This window comes from Aegilops tauschii, chromosome 2 (assembly GCF_002575655.3).
Source record: "Aegilops tauschii subsp. strangulata cultivar AL8/78 chromosome 2, Aet v6.0, whole genome shotgun sequence".
NCBI lineage: Eukaryota > Viridiplantae > Streptophyta > Magnoliopsida > Poales > Poaceae > Aegilops > Aegilops tauschii.
Genome location: NC_053036.3, coordinates 587,107,910 through 587,125,574, shown reverse-complemented (window position 1 = coordinate 587,125,574; position 17,665 = coordinate 587,107,910). Strand labels below are relative to the sequence as shown.

The window sequence follows — 17,665 nt, the reverse complement described above, 5'->3', positions numbered from 1 at the left end:
TTCTGATGAGGGGGCTGAAAGGACAGGTGGCTCCATCCCGGTAGAGGTGGGCCTGGGTTCCTGACGGCCCCCGACTATTACTTTCTAGCGGAGCGACAGCGCAGGTTGAGACCACCTAGGAGAGAGGTGGGCCTGGCCCTGGTCGGCGTTCGCGGATACTTAACACGCTTAACGAGATCTTGGTATTTGATCTGAGTCTGGCCATTTGGTCTATACGCACTAACCAACTACGCGGGAACAGTTATGGGCACTCGGCGTCGTGGTATCAGCCGAAGCTCTTTTTGACGTCAGCGACTGAGTGGCGCGCGCCGCATTGGACTGTAAGCTCGCGCTTGTATTAAGGGGGCTAGGTCTGCTTCCGGCCGCGTACGCAACGTGCAGGTGTGCAATGGGCGATGGGCCCAGACCCCTGCGCGCATAGGATTTAGACCAGCGTGCTGACCTCTCTGTTGAGCCTAGGTGGGGCTACGACGTGTTGATCTTCCGAGGCCGGGCATGACCCAGGAAAGTGTATCCGGCCAAATGGGATCGAGCGTGTTGGGTTATGTGGTGCACCCCTGCAGGGAAGTTTATCTATTCGAATTGCCGTGTCCCTCGGTAAAAGGATGACCCGGAGTTGTACCTTGACCTTATGACAACTAGAACTGGATACTTAATAAAACACACCCTTCCAACTGCCAGATATAACCCGGTGATCGCTCTCTAACAGGGCGACGAGGAGGGGATCGCCGGGTAGGATTATGCTATATGATGCTACTTGGTGAACTTACCATCTACTCTCTCCTACATGCTGCAAGATGGAGGTGGCCAGAAGTGTAGTCTTCGACAGGATTAGCTATCCCCCTCTTATTCTGGCATTCTGCAGTTCAGTCCACCGATATGGCCCTTTACACATATACCCATGCATATGTAGTGTAGCTCCTTGCTTGCGAGTACTTTGGATGAGTACTCACGGTTGCTTTTCTCCCTCTTTTCCCCCTTTCCATTCTACCTGATTGACGCAACCAGATGCTGGAGCCCAGGAGACAGACGCCACCGTCGACGATGACTCCTACTACACCGTAGGTGACTACTACTACGTGCAGTCCGCTGACGACGACCAAGAGTAGTTTAGGAGGATCCCAGGCAGGAGGCCTGCGCCTCTTTCGATCTGTATCCCAGTTTGTGCTAGCCTTCTTAAGGCAAACTTGTTTAACTTATGTCTGTACTTAGATATTGTTGCTTCCGCTGACTCGTCTATGATCGAGCACTTGTATTCGAGCCCTCGAGGCCCCTGGCTTGTATTATGATGCTTGTATGACTTATTTTTATTTTTAGAGTTGTGTTGTGATATCTTCCCGTGAGTCCCTGATCTTCATCGTACACGTTGCGTGTATGATTAGTGTACGGTCAAATCGGGGGCGTCACAGTTGCCAAAGTCGGTGAAGGCGTCATGGGCTCACGGCTGCTGATGTGAAGAGGTTCCCGCAATTGGATTCGACCACCAAGAACATCATCTGTGGTCATCTAACCAAAGGGCAGTATGACCGTGTGAGTGCTCTGGAGTCTATGGAGTTAGTCTGGGACTGGCTGTCCAAGGTCAACGAAGGTGTCTCATCTCAGAGAGACTCAAGAATCGAAGTTCTTCGCAATCTCTTCAACTGTTTCAAGAGGCTTGACAATGAGAATGTCCAGCTCACCTTCGACCATCTTACTGATATCACCAATGAACTTCATGCACTCGACACCACAGACATCACCAAGCATGAAGTCATGAAGAAGCTATTGAGGTCACTTGACAGTTCCTTTGACACTATCAGTAATGATTCAAGAACGTCCAGACATCAAGCAACTAGATCCTGGAGATATACTTGAGAGGCTCAATACTCATGAATTCTGTGACGCCCCGACTTAACCGTGCACTAATCATACATACAAATGTGCACGATCAAGTTCGGAGACTCACGAGAAGATATCTCAACACAACTCTAGACACAAATTAAATTCATACAAGGTTTATATTACAAGCCAGAGGCCTCGAGGGCTCGAATACACAAGAGTCAGTGGAAGCAACAATATCTGAATACAGACATAAGTAAACAAGTCTGCCTAAGAAGGCTGAACAAAACAACGGTAACTGAAACTTCGATCTCGAGCTCCTGCAATGTTCAAACACCACAAAAATATGCACGCACCTTGGACACCCGAGCCTCTTCGATCTTGCAAAATTTCATATTTTTTTGATTTTTTGCTATTTTTTTGAATTTACTGTTCACAGGCATACAGATTAAATTCTTTCCTTTCTCACGGGCTCCTGGAATGTCCAAATACCACAAAAAATTGCACGCACCTTGCGCACTCGAGTATCTTCGATCCCACAAAATTTCATATTTTTTACTATTTTTTCAAACGATCAAAGCCCTTTGATCGGACAATAATGGCATAGAAGGGCATTTCTATAAGATGACTTGACGACAGAGGGGCAAATTTGAGCCTGCTTCAAAATGAGGGGCAAATATGAGTAGGTGGTTCGAGTTAGGGACAGAAATGCAAATGGCCTATTAACTAATTAGTCCTAATTAGAAAATTAAACTGAGTTTATCTAAAGGAGGGGCCTGACTGTCAGTCTCACAGGGCTAAGTTAATTAGCGTCATTAGTGTCTAACAAGTCCGGACACGTCAGTGCCGCCGGAGTTACGCCGGCGACAACCAAACTGACGTCGGAATTTCACCGCACGGGCGCTGCAAGGCACCAAATCGCGTGCGGTTTGTGCCCATGGTTAGCTGGTGATGCAGCGCATCCAGTGGAGCAAGAAGTAGGGGCGGGGGTGGCCGGAGGTGGACGCTGCAACGACGGCAGGTGGCACCGTGTTTCGGGCTCGAACGAATGAAGCGCTAGGGGGCACGGGAGCATGAGCTGGTGGTCGCGTTTGGTTCCTGGGAAGGTGCTGAGCTCGAGCGATGGATAGGTGGGGCTTCCAGGGGCTAGGGGCACGGAGAAGACGACTAGCGAAGCGATGGCCGGAGCTACGGGCGGTGGGGAGATCATGCTGGAGCTCGAATCCGAGCTCGGGAAGGCATAAGGGGGTGGCGGAGCTCAAATTGCTGCTAATGACGAGCTCGAGGAGGCCGGGACTCGTTGGAGGGAAGTGAGTCGAGCGGCGGACTGCGGCGATCCAGTCGATGGCGATCAATGAGGGCAACTGCTCGAGGGCGTCCTATCTCGCGTGGTTGGACGTAGACGAAGGGAACAATGAGGTGCAGCTCCTAGACAACAACGGTGGCACGGCAAAGGCAGCGTTCGGGCGCCGTTGAAGAGTCTTGACATATAATGTGTTGCCTAGTCTCTTCCATCAGATCGGTCTTTTGGTTGCATTGGCTAGAGCATGCACTTCTACATGGTATCAGAGCATGCTGAGGAGGAGGTCATCATCGATCTTCGCACCAATATCGTAGAGCTCGTCAGCGAGAGTCTTCAGGCGGCAACAATAGTCGTCGACGGAGGTGTTGTCCTGGTGACACCCAAAAAACTCTTGCTGCAAAAAAATGCGACGTTGGAGCTGGTTGTTGGTGAAGAACCCGTTCAGCTTGGTCCACACGGCGCATGCGTCGTCACCGTCCTGCACAACCGTCTGGAAAAGGTCCGGCGAGATGGTGAGGAAGAACCACCGGATGATCGTGGTGTCGATGGTGGACCAGTCATGGAACTCGGGGACGAGGCTGGAGTCGACGGTGCCGTCCACGTGATCAACGAGATGATACTCCCGGGACACGAGGGAAAAGTAGGTCTTCCACGTGTAGTAGGAGGAGTCCGCCTGGGAGAGGCGAACCGGCACCCGCTCGAAGATGTTCAGGTTGCGGATGTCATTCATGTCGGGAAGGTTGGCGTCGGCGAACGGGTTGGAGTTGGTGTACGCGGAGGAGGTGACAGACGACATGACGAGGCGGCTCGGCGGCTCGGGTGATAGGCGGTGGAAACAGCGGCGGGCGATGCAGGCGAGCGGCGACGGGCAAGGCTAGCGGGCGATCGGGCGAGTGTGCTAGCGGGCAATGCGAGTGGCTGGCGACGCGAGGCGATGCGGCTAGCGGCTCGGGGCGATGCGGTCGGCGAGCGGCTGGCGACGCGAGGCGATGCCGCTAGCGGCTCGGGGCGATGCGAACGGGCGGGGCAAGCGACGCGACACGAGGCTAGCAGGCGGCTGGGGAAGCGCACGCACAGGGAAGGAAGGAGCGGCGGCTGGCGCGCAGACGGCGGCGGCTGGGTGGCGGCGGCGCGAAGGAGACGCGCGGCGGCGGCGACAACGGAAGACTAGGATGAAAACCTAAAAACGGATACCATGTAGACCAAGAGGTCTTGAGTTCAAGACCCGGCTGGCGCAATTAAATTGCAGCCCACTTTCGGTCCACGTTTAGGTCTGAGGGAGCCACACGTGAGGGAGAGTGTTGTCATATAATGTGTTGCCTAGTCTCTTCCATCGGATCGGTTTTTTGGTTGCATTGGCTAGAGCATGCACTTCTACAAAGAGAAGTGGGCGAGCGAGAGAGTGAGGGTTCGAGGCTTAGGGTGCCAAGGCACGAGAGCGACCTTCTTATCTACCAGGGGACCACGAGATGGCCTCCGCATGTCCGGGGCGCTGCCATGGCGGGCGGATGGGCGCCACGCGCTGGCCTCTGCCTCTCCCCTGCGAGAGGTAGGAGAAAGGCCGGGGCTTAGTGGGTCAGGCTGCACTGTGGCCACTAGGGCCCAGTGCAGCCGTAGCAGATTCCCTTTTTCTTTTCCTTTTTATGCTTTTTTCTTTGATTGTTTTACATTTTTTTAATCAAATGACTTTTGTCTCTGATGAGATTTTACATATAAATATTAGAAATCATTACAGGGTTGCACAAGGAGTTTGGGGACATTTGGAATTTTTCAAATTTAATTGTATTTATTTAAAGTTTTTTGCCGGGTATATTTAAAGTATTTATTTAAAGTTGCTGGTCCAGTTTAAAAATAGGTTAAGGGCATCTATTATGTTATTATTAAAACAAGAGTAAAACAAGCTTTTACGGTGGTCCACATAGACTAAAAATATGTATTATCCATTGGTAATTTTAACGGATGAGATTAAAAGATCTAAAAGATTAACGCAACATAATATTAGGTGCAATCCGTACAATCTGGCACGTACATATGTTTGCTATATGAAAACAAAACGAAAGATGAGTTTGTGTCATATACGACTCTAGCTTCTTCTTTTTTCTCTGAGAAAATATACGACCCTGGCTATCAAGCCAATCCAGCGTGTACGAAAAAAGGAAGAATCATAGCCAACGGTTTGGGATGCCAACTGGGCTGGCTATTAGGACCGATACAAGACAGAGGAAGTAAAAACTGAATTGGCCTGTTGGGCGCAGCCCACACTATGTCCCGTTTTTTTTTTTTTGCGGGATTATGTCCCGTTTCTCAAAATGAAGAAAAGGCAAACCCTACGTAGCCTAAAATCCCCTAAAAAAATGTAGCCTAAAAAAAAGGCCGACACAATGTGCTGAGAAATCAAACACGCTTTGAGCATTCAAGTGTACAAGGATCATATAGTGCACAAAAAACATTGCTAAGAATGATTCTATTTTTTTTTGCTGCTGCTAAGATAAACAAATTAATTCTACAAAAAGTGACTAACTTAGGTATTTAAGGTGAATAAGAACCGACGTTTGCTAAAATGAAACAAAAAAGATCTAAAAAAGGTGGCTAACTCATTTATGATCGAATGAAACACACATATTTAAGAGCAATCCTAGGAGCAATAAGTAAGTTCAGTGGTCAATTTTTTTCAAAACATAATATTAGATAAAAATCTCCGCTCTTTAAATTTAGAAAATAACGAAAACATGTAAACTTACGATAAAAAATAGCCATGCAAATGCTCGGCCGACACACTTTTTTTTGGCTATTATCAAAGGTTTATATAAAAATAGTTTCATTCATATTAAAAATAATTGCAAAAGTTATGCATTATCAAAATATAAAATGGCATATATAGCTTTAGATAATAAAATCTAGAACTTAAATTAGGCGAATAAAATCCAACTATCCACCATATTAAGTTCTACAAGTATGGTCCACATACATTAATTATCTCCATCTTTAGTCATATGATGGGTACTAATTGTAGTGTACGGATAAGTGCATCAGTAAAACACGGTAGATTAAATTACTAACATCACACTACTGTCGGTAGAAAAACATGAGTGACAATACATGTACTACTAAAACTATGGTCATCACCGGAAAGTTTCTCAATTACTGTCACACTGGGGTTTACGGATCATAACACGTAGTAGGTGAATATGACTTGCAAGATCGAATCTAGAACATAGATATAATGGTGAAAACATAAACAGTTCATATCTAAAATCATGGCACTCGGACCCTAGTGACAAGCATTAAGCATAACAAAGTCATAACAATATCAATCTCAGAACATAGTGGATACTAGGGATCAAGCCCTAACAAAACTAACCCGATTACATGATGAATCTCATCCAACTCCTCACCGACCAGCGAGCCTACGAAGGAATTACTCACTCCCGGTGGAGATCATCATGGAATTGGTGATGAAGGAGGGTTGGACCGAAGATTCCCCTCTCCGGAGCCCCAAACGGGCTTTAGATCTGGCCCCCATATGAAGAACAGGAGGTGGCGGCGGCTCTGTATCGTGAAACGCAATGAAACTTCCTCTCCTATTTTTTCTCCAAAAATAGGAATTTATAGTGCTGGAATTAGGATATACGGAGCCCTGAGTGCCCCACAACCCACCAGGACGCGCCTGGAGAGGGGGGCGCCCTGGTGTCTTGTGGTCAGTCAGTGGCCCCCCTCCGGTGGTTCTTGGCTCCAGTATTTTTTATTTATTCTGAAATAATTCTCCAAAAAGTTCGTCCAAATCCGAGAACTTTTATTTCTTCAACAAAATACACCATGGTAGTTCTGTTGAAAATAGCGTCAGTCCGGGTTAGTTTCATTCAAATCATGCAAATTAGAGTCCAAAACAAGAGCAAAAGCATTAGGAAAAGTAGATATGACGGACACGTATCACTAACTGCTGAATCAGGTTCACGCAAGCGACCCCCTTCCTTGCGCGCCAAAGATGGCATGTGCACAATGATCTTTGGGACCAGCAAAGGCCGCTTTGCGGTTCGATTGGGGAGATCAGCAAGCAAAAAGAGCAGAATCAGGAGTAGACACGATGGTTTACCCAGATTCGGGCCGCTGTGAAGCGTAAAACCCTACTCCTGCTTTGGTTGTATTGGTGGTTTGAGCACAAGTACAAGGAGCGCAACTATCCGACAAGATTGTGCAGGAAGTGCAGCTATACGCGTAAATTTGCGAAGTGTCAACCTTTGTAAAGGTAGCCATGGACCTCCTTTTGTAGAGAAAGGGGCTACCACAGTGGCAAAATGGTCTTTACATAAGGTAAATAGTGGCTATAGTGCCGGATACCTAACTCTGACGGGTTAGGACAGACGCATTAATTGCACCGTGAGGTGTCACGTTGATGGAGTTCCCCGTCAAGAATCGTCTCTCCTTCTGTCGTTCGTCCATCTACCTCATATTCCCTTGACACAATCCTAGGACGGGTGTCATTAAAGTTGTCTTTAGAGCGGCGAGCTGACACGTGCTCAGACAGGACTCGGCTAACCACCTTCCCGCTCGACACCTATATGACAAGTGACAACCTGATCGACGAGGTGGAGCGGTGGCAAGGTAGTGGGATTCTTGCCGGGCTCGGAGCTTGCCGGATCTTGCCAGGGGCTGATACGTCTCCAATGTATCTATAATTTTTTTATTGTTCCATGCTGTTATATTATCAATCTTAGATCTTTTATATACATTTACTAGTAACCTTATATCATTTTTTGGGACTAACCTACTAACTTAGTGCCCAGTGTCAGTTGCTGTTTTTTTGCTTATTTTTTACTTTGTAGAATATCAATACCAAACAAAGTACAAATACCACAAAACTTTTTGGATATTTTTTTCTAGTGAGAAGAGACCATGGATGCTTCTGGAGGCCACGAGAGGAGGCCCGTGGGGCCCACTAGGCACCAGGGTGCGCTAGAGGCCCCTAGCGCGCACTGGTGGGTAGTGGGGCCCACAGGAACCGCCTTGACCTACCTCCGGCTCTATAAATACTCTAAAATCCCAAAAACCCTGGGGGAGTCGACGAAACACTTTTTTCACTGCCGCAAGTTCCAGAACCACGAGATCCAATCTAGAGGCCTTTTCCGGCACTCTGTCGGAGGGGGCAATGATCACGGAGGGGTTCTTCATCACCCTTGCTGCCCCTCCGATGATGCGTGAGTAGTTTACCACAGACCTACGGGTTCGTAGTTAGTATCTAGATGTTTTTTAATCTATTTTTGATCTTCAATACAATGTTCTCCTCGATGTTCTTGGATATCTATTTGATGTGACTCTTTTTTGCGGTGTGTTTGTTGGGATCCGATGATTTGTGAGTTTATGATCAGATCTATCCATGAATATTATTTGAGTTTTCTTTGAGCTCTTGTATGCATGATTGTTATAGCATCGTATTCCTTCTCCGATTTATTGGTTTGGTTTGGCCAACTAGATTGATTTATCTTGCCAAGGGAAATTCGATCTTGCGGTGCTCAATCTTAATGACAGAAAGAGACATGACACGCATGTACCATAGCTCTTAAGCGTAAAAAGATGGGTTTTATTCATATGTGAGTTTATCTTGTCTACATCATGTCATCTTGCTGAAAGCATTACTCTGTTTTTCCATGAACTTAATACACTAAATGTATGCTGAATGGCGGTCGATGTGTGGAGTAATAGTACTAGATGCATAATCGTTTTGGTCTACTAATCTTGGACGTGATGGCTATATACATGATCATTGCCTTGGGTATTGTCATAATTATTCACTTTTCTATCAATTGCCTAACAGTAATTTGTTTACCAACTATATGCTATTTTCTCGAGAGAAGCCTCTAGTGAAAACTATGGCCCCTGGGTCTATTTCCTATCATATTAAAACCAAAAATACATTGCTGAAATTTTCTTTTATTTATTTTATTATGTGTTTTTTGTTAAATCTATGTATCAAAACCTATACAATTTAATCTATCTCAATATAGTTGATGGATTGACAATCCCTTCACGCGTTGGGTTGCAAGTATTTGTTGTTGTGTGCAGGTGCTATTTACATAGTGTTGCTTGGTTCTCCTACTGGATTGATAACCTTGGTTTCATAACTGAGAAAAATACTTACGTTTGCTGTGCTACATCATCCTCTCCTCTTCGGGGAAATACCAACGCAGATTACAAGTAGCAGGGACTTCAAGCTTGATCTTTTGTACTTGTCCTTAGTAATCGCGATCAACTGCCTGGATGCCTTCTTCATAATCTTGTGATGGTCGTTTGGCCATCCTCCGTCAAGCCTTGCCGTCGGGAAGGCCGCCACTGCCTGTGCACAAGTCTGGGATACTAAAGCAGCCAAACTTTAGTACACCAACATTATTGTTTAATTTCTTCATCAGTTTATCCGGAAACAAGATGCTTTTGGTATGTACAATGGTGCCCGGAAACAAAAGATTGTGTATCACAAAATTTAGTGCACGATATAGTTTCTTTTTCCTTCACGGGTGCAATATTCTTTTTGTCGAAGCAATACGGGTGCACCAAGCGGGTGGGCTTGTTTTCTCTTTGGGTCCAATATCTTCTTTTTTCCTTAGGGCTACATGCCTCCTTCTAGTCTTGGGGTGGGCTTGGTTTATCTTTGGGATTTTTCTCACACTCAACGTCACACCACGGCCCAACAACTGCTATTTTTACTTAATGCTGGACTCTGCTTGCCCCTGCACTCTGTAACCGACGAACTAAAGCTGCACAGAGAAATCTTGGGAGAATTACTGCCTCCTTTCATTCATTAGGGAAAGACAGAGAGGAAATTATCCATGGCATTAAGCTAACATGACATTGCGCACAGACAAGCTAACTGAAACACTAAGAACAACTTCTAATGAATGATGATCAGTAAGTAAACAAATCCTAGAGCAATTATACAAAGTTAAAATCCTGCAACCATCAGATTTGCCTTCTTCTTCAAATCGAATAACTGCCTTAAGTTCTTGTTCAGCTTCTTCAATTTCACCTTGAGTTCCGCTGGTTGGCCCTAGAGTTTCGAGGGCCCCAGGGCGGACTCCATGAGTGGCTGCGGTGGTGGAAAAAAAGAATTCCATACTTTGATATGGAAACATTCTTGTAAAGCCATAAACTATGATATATTTTCCCCTTGTAAATAGTACTCCCTCTATAAAAAATACAAGAGCGTCTAGATCACTACTTTAGTGATCTAAACGCTCTTAGAAATATAGAAGCGTTTAGATCACTAAAGTAGTGATATAAACACTCTTATATTTCTTTACGGAGGGAGTATATTATAATAATAGGTTGTGGTGCTTCAATAATATTGGCATCTAATTGCTTTAGATTATAAAGTAGTGTAATTCCAAAAAATAAATTTATTCATAATCTCCTTCTAAAATTTAGTTAACTGATGTTCTCATTTTCTCTTTGTTCTCTTCTCAGAATTAGATAAATGTTTTAGGCAACATATTTGTAAAAACAAAAAGGAGCACACCTCAACTTGGGAGTAAATTAGCAGCAATAATGTGGGCTCCAACATTGGTGTGCTCTACAACTATCCAAGTACAAAACATTGAGACCACGTGACCAAGACCAGCTATCTCCTCAAAGAGTGCAAGTGTTATAAAAACAAGAATACAACTTAATTATCATCCATCAGATTAAAATTGAGGGCTAAACGATTCATAAAATAAATTACAGTTTTGCTAGAGCACATCTAGATGTGCCATAAGTATTGCACATCTAAGTCTTATGTCATTGATCTTACATTGAGAGTAGTGTGGATATTTTATTTCTCTTTTTTCTTTTTCTCTTTATGCTTGATTCATTCACTTAGATATGCAATAATTAGAGCACATCTAGATGTGCCCTAGACACACTCAATTAATTACCTCTGTCGTTCGGGTTTTCCTCGCCCTAGGCGCAGTCGGCAGCCGTTGCAATGCTCCGGCCTGCGTCAGAGTTTCACGGCATTCGGCCGCTCCGTCCTCCGTTTGTGATGGGAAACGAAGCCATAGGCCCGGAGCTTGTGAAGACTGCTATCGATTGGGTTTGGAGAATTGAAGAAGCAATCAAACTAACAGCCACGGAAAGGTCCTTCCTTATAAAAGTCAAAAGGAAAAAAACTGACAGCCATGGCTCCGCGCAAACACGTACATATACTTACAACCGATCGTTATTCGGAACATACATATCACGATGGGCCTCTCAGGCCTTTTTTGTTTTCCACTTGTATGGCTGTACCTAAAGCCTTTAGCATAGCCTTCAAAAATAAAGCCTTTAGCATATATATGGCCTGGGGTCGGGGCCCCTAGTTTGGCTGGGCCCCAGGCCGTCGCCCCCGCTGCCCTGGCCCAGGGCCGGCCCTCTGCATCCCCCACCGTCGGAGCAACATTGTCCGAGCCCAAGGGGTGTTCCTAACGAGCGCTTCAGGCGCCGGCTGGTTCTACCGGCGCTCGCTAGTGCCGCGTAGTGGGCCGGCCCACCAACCGAGTCAACAAAGCAAACGCGAAAAAGAAAACAATTCCTAATGAAAAAATATGGGATCCGCTGGGAATTGAACCCACCACCACACCCTTCGTGGCTTGATGCTTTAACCACTAGACAAAGCTAGTTCTTCTGTACGCCCTTAGACAAAGTTGTCCTAGTTAACATTTTCTTTAGTAAAACCAATATAAATTGTTTTAAGAAAAATAAAAGCTAAATTTGAAAACAAGACAATCGATTTTTCTAAAAATATCATTGATTTAGAAACAACAATTTTGAAAAAAATGAAAAAAAGTTCATTGATTTTGAAAAAGAATTCATTGGTTTTGAAGGTTCATCCGTTTTGAAAAGAGGTCATAGATTTTGAAAAGAGTTCATTAGTTTTGAAAAAGATTTCATCGATTTTGAAAAGAGTTCACCGATTTTGAAAAATATTCATCGATTTGAATTTTTTTTGGAAAAAGGTTCACTGGTTTTGAAAAAGAGTTCATCTATTTTGAAAAGAGTTCATCGCTTTTGAAAAAGTGTTCATGGATTTTGAAAAGAGTTTATCGGTTTTGAAAAAGATTTCATCGATTTTGAAAAGAGTTAATCGATTTTGAAAAGAGTTCACTGATTTTGAAAAAAAAATCATTGATTTGAAAAAAAATCGATTTTGAAAAAGAGTCCAGTGATTTTAAAAACAGTTCATGAATTTGAAAGGTTCATCGGATTTTGATACAAAAAGTTCACGCATTTAGCAAAGAAAATGAAAAAGGTAAAAAATGTACAAAATTGTTCCAATATAGGAGAAAAGGGAACAGGAAAAAGGAAAAGAAGGAAAAGTAAAAAAGAAGAAGAAGAAAATTAGAAAGAAGATGTATTAGAACACATCTAGACTGGTTGGCCGTTTGGTTACAGTAGCTTGCTTAGAGTGAAGACGTTCTGGGTTCGATTACCACCCATGCGCATATTTTTTTGCGGGATAAACTGAGAAAAAATAACGTAGATGGGCCGAGCCCAAGTCAGTGCGGGGGTATGCGCCCGTTAACAAAAACAACTAAAACGGGCGCAGCGGGCGCCGTTTAAGATTTGCCCAAATTCTCCATCGCCGGCAACAGATCGAGCTCTTGGGTTGCGCCCTGCCTCAAATCAATTAAGCCCTGCTTGCATTTCTTCACATTCTGAAAACGGAAGGGAAACCCTGAGTACCAAATCAGAAGAAAAAGTAAGAAATTTGGGGGCAGAAATCAAAGCAAAAGGCTGCGAGAGAACATAGATCTAACCTTCTCCGCCTCTGGTTTGCTCTCGCATTTCACAAATTCGCGCCATAGTTTCCATTCTCCTCCGATATGGTTGCCAAACGCTTCACTGGCGCGATGCGTGGGCAGTCAGGGCATCTGGTCATTGGCACCACACCATACCACGACCATGAGGGGCAAGAGGCTGAACTAGACCTCGACATCTCTCTCCTCTCGCCAACCGCTGGCGTTGGCACGCTTCGTCGCCGGAGAAGAAGAAGAAGAATGGGTGGGGGAAGCGAAGGGGAGGCAATGGGGGGCGGCGGGCTGGCACAAGCACGGCGATGGCTCGGGCTCGTGTGATATGTGATGGGTCTCGTGCTCAGTGGACAAGTTGTGGAACCCGCGCTGAGTTGGATAAGTTGTGGGTCCCACCGGCTCCCATAATCCAAATGGATAATGATCTCTCTTGCACTTAAGGCCCGTGTCATGTTGGCTATTTGTACTGTGATAAACGTCGCACGCGAGCTATTTTCTTCAACTACGTCTCTTTCTTTCCAATTCACGTCGAAGTTGTGACACAGGAGCTATTCACCCGGAGTAATAAACTGATACAGTGCCTACAGTGATGGGCAAGAGAGACACTACCATCAAGAAAATCAATGGAGTGATCTCGGAGCAACAACATCAATGAACAAGACATTGTAGATAATGCCACCAGTGTACAGAGCAAGAAAAATATATCTTTGTTCGAAATACTCCCTCCATCCGAAAAAACTTGTCCCAAATTTGTCCCTCAAATGGATGTATCTAGCACTAACTTGATGCTAGATACATTCATTTGAGGGACAAGTTTTTTCGGACGGAGGGAGTAGAACATTCTGAATTCACAGCCATTCTGTGTACAACACAGTGACCTACTGAAAAAGTCGTATTCCAAATATCTGTAGACCATAAAGTATATGGCTTCCGATCCTGAAATCTGCATATATAACACCTAACGCCCCTCTAGTGTTGTGATGGTCACTGTACTCACAGAGTTTTCCCTTGATTCTTCAGCTTCGAAATTCTGTAGAGCAAAATATGTAGGCTGCTTTGGTGCTGGGAGCAATGCACTGTCATTCTCTAACATAAAGGTAACTGATGACATGAGTGGCCTATCATCCGGACGGTCTTGAACACACAGGAGACCGACTTGAATACACCGTAGAACTTCATGAAGTGAACTACTCTCAGCAAACGAAGAGTGCATCAATTCTGTTGATTTTCCATCTGCCCACAGTCTCCATGCCTGAGCCAGTAGAACAAACTGATGAGCAAGTTACAATGTTTGACATATTAAAATTCTGTGCATTTCTTTATACTTACATAAGTTGTCAGGCTCACAAAGTTCTCTACCAGTTGCGCTGAGGTGATCTTCAAGCCACTTACAATCTCTAAGAGAAGAACACCGAAGCTATAGGTGTCCGATTTTACAGAAAAGACACCTCCCATAACATATTCAGGTGACATGTAACCACTGTTTAGACAATTCAACAACAAATGTATAATTAGGGATAACTAGACAATAGAAATTTGAATATTGAAAGGTGGCTAGTTCCTTGAATTACTTACTATGTCCCAACAACCCGGGCAGTTTTTGCTTCTTGTTTGTTTCCACCAAAGATCCTTGCCATACCGAAATCTGATATTTTGGGAGCCATTTCGGAATCCAGTAAGATGTTGCTTGGTTTGAGATCCCTGTGAATTATAGTTAATCTTGAATCTTGGTGGAGGTAAAGAAGACCTCTCGCCACCCCTTTAATAATTTGGAAGCGTGTGGGCCAATCAAGCACAGATTGTCTTGTACTATCTTCAAAGATGTAAACGAAATATACAATTAGCGATCAGTCATATCCTTTTGGTTAATCAAAAACTTGTAATATGTACCAGAAGTATGAACATACCAAAAAGGAAGGCATCCAGGCTTTTGTTTGGTAAGTATTCATAGATAAGTAACCTCTCATCTCCATGAATACAGCAACCAAGAAGTCTAACAAGGTTTTTGTGCTGCAATCTTACAATTAGAATTATCTCATTTTTAAACTCCTCCATCCCTTGCCTAGAACCCTTAATAAGTCGTTTGATAGCAACTTCAGTGTTCACTTGCAGAATACCCTGCATGATTGCATCATCCTAAATTGTGAAACAATGAAAGGTATTTTTCAACAGATAAAAATATTCTCTAGAAATAGAGCATGTTCTACTAATACGATGAATGTAAAACTTTCTGTTACCTTGTAAACTTTGCCAAAACCACCACTTCCGATTTGTTTAGAGTCCGAGAAATTATCTGTTGCCGCGGCAATATCTTCAAAGGTAACAAAAGGAAAGTCCACATGTTCACCTCCAATTTCATTAGATGAGCTAAGGTATCCTATCATTGGTCCATTGTGGATTTCCGTCTTCTTTTGTTTGCTTGCTAAAGATCAATAGTTTGTTATTAACACTCAGAACAATGAAGTACAGTTTTGAAATGAGAGACATTTTTTACTTTACCTTTGTATTTGCATATCCCAAGGGCTATGCATGCAAGTATCAACACGCAAACCATGATTGGGAGTATAATCTTTACCAAATCGCCATTTCGAACTGCAAAACGAATCATGTATAAATTTAGCACATCCCTTTAAAAAAAAAATTTACAATACCATGAGTGATCCATGGACTAAATAAATGTGTTACCATGAGCATGTTGCATTATGCTCGTATAGAATGTTATAGATCTACTGATTACCCCTACACCAAATTATTTGGACGCAATGAATTATTTGGCAGTCCGCTATACTGTTAAGTTCATATATTTAGTAGATGTCCCACGATTAAATGTTGGTGTTGAGTTGATAGCATTAAGTGCCAAGATAACAGAGGGTTAAAATGGAGTGGTGCATACCAGGAGAGTTAGCAAGCCGGAGGTACAGGTTCTCGTCATTGTTGCTATACTTGCCTGTATCGACAAGCTCCCCTGTCCAAAGCAAGCAATTTGACTGGTCGGCCATAGCACCGTTACTGCTCAAGTTGGTGTAGGCGTAGGCTGTACACGAGCAATTGTTGCTGCACTCGGTCGTGCATTCATCAAAGCTTCTGTTGAGAACATGTACAAACTTGTCAGGTAACTTCATCTTAGGCAAGGTCACGAAATGACTTTGCTTGCCGCATTTCAGTGCCTTGGTTCTTCTACATCCGCTCGAAATGTCAAGACCAGCGGATTCAAACCCATCGAGACAACGGCATGTCGCGGCAGCCCCAGTGTTGTCGCAATAGCTGAATGGGCCACATGAAGCATAGACGTCGCAGCTGCTAGCGGGGTGCTCGAAGACGGTTGTCCAAGATGAGTGGTTGTTCCAGCTAAGAGTCCTCAACGCACCCATGTGGTCGAGCACAAGGCGTGCATACGGTGAGCCACCAGAAACTGAGAATTCATAATAGAACCCGTCCCTGCTTGTTCCAACAATCGCTTCATAGAAGATAGTGTTCTGGTATATGCCACCACCTACTGACGCATCATCGAGAATATTGAGGCGGAGGTAGGGCATAATCCGATGCCAAATGACTAACTGAAGGTTCGAGTTTGGGTCAAGGCCCAAAGAAAAATCTCCAGTGGATGGGTCAGTGGGGCCCTTCCAAGCAATTAGACGCCGGACAACACGAGCCTTCTCGCTCAGGTAGACCCTAGTACCGGGGAGAATGGTGTCCGTCGGGTGATCAAAACTCTGCCATATGCATGTGCCATTTGGAGACATGAGGACAAAATTTCCCGTGTCAAGCAACACTGCAGCAACTCCCATGCTCGTGATGTTGATCTTCACCGCCCAAGGAGAGCCACCTTGGGAGTCAGACAACACCAGGTCAGAACTGTTGGTGATGGCGAGCATCGGAGATGAAGTGGCGGCGATCGGATCGTCGCGGTTGGCGGTCCATACGACGGTGTGGCCAGGGATGTTGTGGTACCATATGCCAAGGTACAAGCTTGTGCTGGAGCTGTTTGGGGAGAAGAAGCCGAGCGCAAAGACCCCGCCCTTGGAGATGACCGTGTCGCCGGCAGAGAGCGGCTTTGCATGTGTGAGCTGGTCATCGGATTGGCATAGTGAACTCAGGAATGGGAGGATCAAAATTAGAATGCTACAAGTGACGGTGAATAGAGTCTTCTTCATCTCCCAGGAACTGACTTAGGGTTGTCAGGTGTGTGGTTCTTCAGTCCAGTTCGGCTGCAGAGATGGAAGGTAAAATAGAAATTGGACAACCATCGCATAGCTACAATGGAAGACGGCAGGAAACCTGACTCCAAAGTCTGCCAACGTCGCTGCACGCGAAAAGAAGATGGTTGCTACGCATTCAGATCGGTGAGTGCGACATAGGAAACCTCGGTGTAAGGACGCGTCGCTTGCCGTGGAATATTCAGGCTGACTGGTTGGGGTTCACCAAGTGGCAGAAAAGATCTCCTGCCGCCGCCGACGCCAACCGCGTCGAGGAGCGCCTACCGCCGCTGCAGCTGCCGCGGACGACGCCGACGCGTTCGCGTGCCGGACCTGGACGGCCGGTGGACTAGAATCGAAGTGAGGCCGTAGCTCCCCAATTTGCGCCCGGAGTCTCGGCAATCGGGCGCGGATCGAGCCGAATGGGCTTTTACCATATGTACAGCCCTTCGACATATGGGCATTTACCCCGTATGTGCACATCAGTTATCGGGATTACTAAACCGATGTTATATTGGTGATATCTTATTATATGAAGATCCGTGCAAAATTTTATTTTATTTTTCCCTTTTTCATATACTCCCTAACTA

General features: G+C 45.0%; 1 protein-coding gene across 1 annotated transcript; it reads right to left on the bottom strand.

Moving 5' to 3' along the window:
• Window positions 1-13,837: 13,837 nt before the first annotated feature.
• LOC109744979 (G-type lectin S-receptor-like serine/threonine-protein kinase B120) lies at window positions 13,838-17,033 on the bottom strand. Its single transcript, XM_073507438.1, has 7 exons — window positions 15,773-17,033; window positions 15,379-15,471; window positions 15,117-15,301; window positions 14,787-14,997; window positions 14,455-14,692; window positions 14,209-14,359; window positions 13,838-14,131 (listed from the first exon to the last, which is right to left on the bottom strand). Exons 1-7 carry the CDS (start codon window positions 17,031-17,033, stop codon window positions 13,838-13,840), a joined length of 2,433 nt encoding a protein of 810 aa, XP_073363539.1.
• Window positions 17,034-17,665: the final 632 nt, after the last annotated feature.